Below are 7,809 nucleotides of genomic sequence, written 5' to 3'. Positions count from 1 at the left end.
TCGGACACTTTATTATGTCATGCATAGATATGCTCGTTTATTTACTTATAAATAAATTCTATTTTGAACGTTTCATTAATATAATAAACCTCGTTAATACAAATAACACCCCCAACATATAATGGAATTACCATCGTGAGAACAGTTTAGTTTTGAGTGTAGTTTCTGGATTCAAGTTTGAATTGCTCGCCGACTATAACATTATTGCTATTATGCCAAAGCGTGTAGACGAAGACACTCGGAAGAAGATTATTCGTCTTTTCTTTGATGGAAATAGTTTGCGAATGGTCGCCAAGGAAGTTGGACTAGCGAGGGCATTGGTCCAAGGGATTGTGAGGCATTTCCGTCGCACCGGTTGGATACGTTCCGACAAAAGTAGCGGCTGTCGTCGACTGAAATCTACACAGGAAATCGTTGAGTTTATGGAATTTCGTCTCTTACAGAAACCATCCCTAACGGCAAAGGAAATACGCATGTCTCTCTTGAGGGAAAATATTTGCGTACTGGAAAATTTGCCTTCGGTGCGTATGGTACATCATATATATGATATAATGAAAAGTGATTTGAATTATTCGTTCAAAAAAATAAGTCAAACTCCTACTGAGCAAGTTACTGAAAGAAATATGGAACGAATATTACAATATATAGACACTGTTTCTCAGCTTGATCCACAAACTTTGCACTTTTTCGACGAGACTGGTGTGAAGAGAACGACGCCAAATCGCAATTACGGTCACAGTTTACGCGGTCAAAGAGCTGTCGAGTTTCAACGCTATGCTTCTGACGTCAATTTTACAGTGAATCTCTTACACAACGCCCGAGGTGTAAGTAACTTCAACATTTTAGACGGTCCTTCCAATGGACTCGAAATGCTTAATTTTTTTGAAGAGACCATGGAGTTATTCGACGAGAATGGGCAACATGTATTGTCACAAGGCGATACAGTAATAATGGATAATTGCGGTTTTCACCATGGCCGAATAACTGAGCCAGCGCTTCGTGAAATGTTGGCAACAAGAAATGTTACGCTACTTTTTCAACCACCATACTCACCTGAATTTAATTCATGTGAAATGTGTTTTCGTCAAGTGAAGAGAAAATTACGAGAAAATGATATGTTTGCCGTGTTATTTACCGAGACTGCTATTATTGACGCACTTGCATCAATAACGCCCTTGATGTCACGCAATTTCTTTCGTTTTTGTGGAATTGCCATAGACTAGATAACATTAAAAATATACTAAATTTTGCTGGTGGAGCTTTATCACAAAACTTACTGGAAAGTGTAAATTGATAAATAAACATGTTTTTTTTTTCTTCAAAAATGTTGTCGATCTCTTGATTATTTATTCATACGAGTTGCGTATGGGGTAGGTCTGCCACTAAAATTAACTGTTCAGGGTTGACCAATAGAAACACTGGATGGAGAGATAAAACTGTTGAAATTATTTGAATTCTTTACTTAGTTTGAGGTTAGATCATTGTTGATTATTTTGTTTTCAAAACAATTCGTTTCCCTGGAGTTTCAAACAATGATCAATCTTTTAAAATTAAAGTGTGTTTTGCTGTTTGTGTGCCTTATTCAATCATAATATCGCCCAGTTTTTGCACAATTCGTATTTTTTGTTGTTCTTCGGCTAGATATGTATATATAATTTCAGTGGCCATGAAAGTATGCTCATTCAGATAAGTAATATCTTTAACGCCAACAACAGCACCGTGACCTGACCGAGTTGAAAAAGCAGCAGCGACACTTCATCTGCTTGGCCAACAAAATGTGAAATGTCATTGAAATTTAGAGAGTTGCTTGGGCGCACTCAAAATATTATTATTTATTATCCTGAATAAATGACAAAACAAATTATTACATGAATTAGTTTTTGTTCGGTTCACATGCAAAGTCTAGTTGGTAGTATTTCGATCCTGAAATACACGTCATATAAATATGGCTTGCGTTAAACTTTAGCACTGAAGCGAAGCCATCGAGAACCATGAAAAACATGGATCTCCGCCACAAAAATACACATATTAGTGGTTATCCGGCACACATAGTACAATAAAGTGTATTATGAACAAGTTTTTTTATTTTCACCAAGAGTATAGCATAATGACGGTAACATTACATATGATGTAGTTTAGTTCAGTCAATGTGGTAGGCGCTAAAACGATAAAAACCAACGAGAAACAAATAAAGCATATACTGACTAACTCAAAATATAAATCTGATTTTCGAATTTACTGTTTGTTGTTTGTTGACTGATTTTGTTGACCAGCTATTGCGGCCGCCTCCAAAAGTGCATGCAAATTGTTTGCGGCGTTGAATGTCCCGATGTTTGCCTGCTCGATCGTCCCTGTCCCAGTGGGTAGTCCCACGCCCCGCGAAGTTACATCAGGATGATTTGCTATGGATGTTTCCAATTTCAATTTGTCCCATACCAGTAATTTGCGGGGTGTTTTGACTCTGTCCCGTACCAGTACCGGTGATTTGTAGGGTGCTTTGCATCTGCCCTGAGTCAGTAAACTGACCCTGTCCCATGTCAATAAGCCGTTCATGTTGAGTTGGCGTGATTTGAGAAGACAAACTACATAAATTCATTGATTCGGGTGTAGGTGGTAAACTTGAATATTGAGATAGTAAGGGTCGAGGAGCTGTTGCTGGTGTAATTGGGGCTAGGTGACGATATTCTACTGTCCCATAATACTCTGGGAACCCACGGAACCCCGTATTAGTGGCATTAAACCATGGATAAGGCCAGGGTGGATAATAAGGTCCGTTGTTAAAATAGTACTGCATACGCTCTCTTTGGCGACAACGTTCACGTGTGTTATTTTCTGACTCATCGAAGTCGGTATTTTCTGTAATTTTTCTCCTCTTTGGTTGCCCCGACAACTCTTCGTCACTGTCATGGGAGGACTTTATTGGAGAGTCTGCAACAAAAAAATACACATTTAATTATACTGTATATTCGACGCTAGTCTCACAGCCTATAACATTAAAATATTGATGAATGTGTTACAGGGTGTAAAAAAGAATGAGTATACTCATAAATATAATTATTAAAATATCGGGTGGGCTCACCTTTTAGCAGTCCATATACAACTATGTAAAACTAGAAGTAGAAGTAGAAGATTCCTGGGAAAGACTGGCTGGGTGCTGTATGACAAACTGGCAATGGGACATGCCATTATGCGCAAACGCGACACTCACAATGATAATATTTTTAATAGGACTGTATATAAACCCATTGACAACATCTCAACAAACTAACAATCGAAGGAATTTACTTTTAACGTTTCTTGTTAATATTCATTTCCAGTTTTATGTTCGTATTATATTTCTTCCAAGTGTTACACATCAATGATTGTTATACCTACAAAGCAATGGAATATTCCAACTACTCCTGTTCCTCGTGCCCACACATCAAAGGCATACCGCGTCCGGTGTTTTGATTAACTGTCACGTGAGAGTGTGTGTAACTTTATTGCGTCTACAACGGTCGTTGGGGCGTCTAGCAAAGTGTCTGGGGATGTTGCAAAGTCCCTCGGTAATTACCTAGCGGGTGCGCGAGTTAGGTGTATGTAAATATCTTGCGCTCGCTGTAAAACTGAATGCTGTAGCCTGTGATCGAAGTGGCATAGGAGCTCTGTCTGCAGATGATACACATCTTCTTTGATCTGCTTTAATTGCTTTTATGTTAGTATGTCTACTTCGACACTCTTTATGTACGAAAAGGTTCTCTGTGAAAATAATATCTAGAACATCTAGACTTCGCAGTTTGTTAGACTTATTGATGCCAGCACAACCTTTTTCGGTTAACTTAGCATAATCTTGAGGCTTGTCCAAGTTAACTGGCCCCTGACACAACACACAAGCCATCAGTCTAGGTCAGCCACTTGTAAATAAGTACATTTTTAAACTGGAGTGAATAGATGTAGATCACACATATATGATAATTGCCGTGGTTGTATTGTTTTAAAAATTGTACTAAAAATTACATATTATTGTTTTATCACATATACGTTGCATATATCCGCATGTATGACGTTGAACAGAGCAGATCAAAAATCCATATCTCGTGGATGCTACATAGACAAGTTTGTTTTAGTGAAGGCTATTATTTGTACACAATGTCAGTTTTACACTCACCTGAAATACTGCTTACAAAACCAAACTGGAACAGCTATTAAATCGTTGAAAAATATTTTCTAAAATACAATGTAACATGACTAAGTGAGCGACAGATGCAAATACAACGGATTCATTTGCTTGCAGTGAAACGTAGCTGCGCGCGTAGCTGCGTTAACGTAGTTTGCATATGAATAGCTTGCGTTAATCTACTGTCAAAGAGAGAAAAAAAAAATATTTTCCGGCCTATATATAATTATCTTAAGCTGATGAGAATAGGCAGATCATACAAGTTTTTATCTTAGATGGTTTAAAGTTTTGGCATATTTTCATCTTCGTCTTTTTTATGGTAGCCATCTTGGATTTGACCTATTTTCTGAGGTCATTTTGAAATAGTCAGTAAATTTATCCAAGAAAAGAAATACCTTCAATCGTATTTACTTGTTCAGCATATATAAAGAGGTATATCATACATATTTTTTATCTCTGGTCCATTTGTATGACATATTTACATGCGTTTCTTTCTGTATGGCGGCCATCTTGGATTTGACCTAGTTCCCCAAGTCCAATTTTGGTAATTTTTTGTTTCCTTCAAAGTAAGGGTAATGAAGAGCTGAAATTCATAGAGAAACCTTTTCCAACAATTTTGTTGAACCTTTGCTATTTAATGCCTGAACTATGTATATGATAGAGGGAAGTTGTGCAACCAAATTTGCCGAGTTCGCAGTTTTTCGCCGAAAAAAAAAATAACTAAGGCAAAACGCACAGTTTTTCAGCATTTTTGCATTTTACAAAAATGCTGAAAAAACGTTTCACCCCTCTGGAATGTTCTACTTTTGCAGCCTAATCGCAGTTTTTCGAAAAACGTCGAAAAAACACAAGAATTAGTAGAAATGTTCCTGTTTTGGGTGGATTATTGATAGAGAATAATGTCTTTATTACAAAAATGCTGAAAAACCGTGAGTTTTTGCCTTAGTTATTTTTTTATCGGCGAAAAACTGCGAACTCGGCAAATTTGGTTGCACAACTTCCCTCTATCATATACACCCAGCGACACCGATGCCAGCTTGACTGTGTTCGGCCCCACATGATCAGCGGACCGCTGATGGCTCCTCCTAATTACTGCCCGAGACTGCCTGTGGTAGCCAATTACGTCATTAGTTATTTTTAGCAAATCGACGCAATCGCAACCAACGCTATTCAACAAGGCCATAAAAACGCAGAAAAGACAGTGAGGAAATTTTGCAGATTTTTAGCTGAGTATAGTTTCAATCAGTCGAATTCCTGTTTTGAATAGTTGAATATCGGTCCCGGGCAGTTCCATCGCCCCCGGGCAGTCCCATTTCGCCCCGGACAGTCCCCAGGCAGTCTCGGGCAGTAATTAGTAGGACCACGGAAGGAGGCCAACCTACAGGACTGTACTCGGGGCTAGTGTCTGTGAAAACAGGGACATGCAACTTTTGTCTGAGACAAAGGAAATTCCAGTTTCCTGTCTCCTGTATAGATAATCCCATTAATGGCATTAATACACATACCTATAGATTTATACATCTGAAACAGTTTTAGTTGTTACCCTTCTACGCTTTTTAGATCCGCTGTTGACAAAGTAGACACAGCAGAGCTGTTCTTATTACTGATTGTCCGACATCGCCGTCGTCAACCTCTTCTTCGAAACCGCAAGTCAGAATGTTTTCAAATTTGACATGCCAGTACCTTGGATGGTTCTTTCTCAGATTTGTTCATCTCATGTCAAAATCTCTAATTTTAATGAATATTTTTGTCATTTTTGGTAAAAAGTGATATTTTCGACGACTTGTTCAAAAACCGCAAGTCCAATTGCTTTGATATTACATATATATGTACTACATGTGGACTTATCTCAAATTTGTTCATTTGTATTGATATCTCTAATTTTGGTGAATATTTTTGGTGAAAAGTGATATTTTCGAATGCTTGTTGAAATGTCTGATTGCTTTGATACTATACACATTGTTCATTTTCTGATGATATCTTCAGTTCTTTAATTATAATGTGCATTGCTAACAGTGGAGCTATCCCAGCCGATAGGCTGATTGTCTAAGGTTTATGGTCTGTTTGTGTGTGTGTGTGTGTGTGTGTGTGTCTGTCTGTTTGTCTGTTTGTTCCACTGATATCTAAACAACCACTCATTGTATTTTGATGAAACTTGGTACATAAATACTCTGATCTAATGCTAGGTTTTGATTAGATTTGGGTAAAAATCTGTGCATATTAATTACATAATTTGCATAATGATTAGTAAATTTTTGGCTTTTCCACAGATATCACAAGTACTAATCATAACATTTCAATGAAACTTAGTACATAGATGTCATAGGGCACTGCACAGACCTGATATAGTTTTAGGGTAAATAATTGAGCATATAATACGTAATTTGCATAATTAATTAATTTTCAGCTTTTCCACTGATACAATGTATCTCAAGTACTAATCATCACATTTCAATGAATCTAGGACTATGTAGAGACCCAATTAGTTTTCTGTAAATATTTATCCATATTAATCACCTAATTTACATAATTAACCAATGTTCAACTTTCACAGTGTCACTGATATCTCAATTGTACAAACCTGTTAAAATCTGTTCATATTAATTCCCTAATTAGCATAATAATTTATAATTTGTTTGGTTTTAATCACATTTCAATAAAAATGGGTGCGTAGATCATAGATGGTCTAGCTATAACATTGCGAAGACCTCATTAGTTTTACTTTCAAATCTGATCATATTAATTTTCAGATTTTCATAATTAGTTTTCAGCTTTTCCATCAATACCTCAAGGGCAAGTACTTTCAAACTATTTTTAATGTGTCTCAAATACTCTCGGCACATGGGAGTTCTTTTTTTATAAACTTTCTGAAAAGCTACGTGTAATTTGCGGCATAGATATCATTGATGCTGGCTGTCGAATGATGTTAAAAAATGTTAAAAAAGGCGAGTACCAAAACATCAGTTGGTTCCGAAGTCCTGAAATCCGTGCTGTCAGTTGAGATTGAACAACATTTGAACACAGAGACGGCTTGTCAGAATTGGGGAAAGTACTGCCTTTGATTGGTTTAGATTACTCCTCACTACCTTATTAGCATAACACTAACAGTACATGTTAACAAAAAACAAAAAACGTTTTTGTTTTTATGATTCTGATAGAGGGTGCAGCGGGCACTACCAGTGGAGAATACATTTTTGCATAAATATTTTTTAATTGAAAATTAAAAATTTAAAAAAAATAGCATATGGGGACTAATGTAAACTATTCAAAAACACATTTTTGATAAATTTTTGAGGATGTTTTGTGGAAAACTTTTTTAATTCAAAATTTTGAATATTACTTATAAACAATTATCTTGTATTTAGTTTGGGGAAACACATTTTTGGCATCCAATATTTTTAGAAATTTTTTTTTTCCTCATTTTCATCAAGCTAGATATGAAAATGGTGAACAATAACTAAATAAGGTATTTTTAATTAAACCAAACAATTACAACAACAGGCTAATAATCTCAAAAATTATTTTTTTAGCTTATTTGTAAATATTAATAACAAAGTCACATTAAGTTCTTTTATCAAAAGATAATCTGAGAAATGTGTAAGTGATCACTCTCACAATGTACGCGAATGTAAATGTTTGATTTCAGTCACAAA

At 36.2% G+C, this 7,809-nt stretch overlaps 1 protein-coding gene across 1 annotated transcript; it reads left to right on the top strand.

Annotated features, from left to right (window-relative positions):
• Positions 1 to 212: 212 nt before the first annotated feature.
• On the top strand, positions 213 to 1,223 carry LOC100367456 (uncharacterized). The gene has a single exon (XM_002732000.2). It carries the CDS (start codon positions 213 to 215, stop codon positions 1,221 to 1,223), a length of 1,011 nt encoding a protein of 336 aa, XP_002732046.2.
• The last annotated feature ends 6,586 nt before the right edge of the window (positions 1,224 to 7,809 follow it).

This window comes from Saccoglossus kowalevskii, chromosome 18 (genome assembly GCF_978046115.1).
Source record: "Saccoglossus kowalevskii chromosome 18, keSacKowa6.1, whole genome shotgun sequence".
NCBI lineage: Eukaryota > Metazoa > Hemichordata > Enteropneusta > Harrimaniidae > Saccoglossus > Saccoglossus kowalevskii.
Note: the sequence above shows the minus strand (reverse complement) of the source record. Positions and strands in the feature narration are given on the sequence as shown.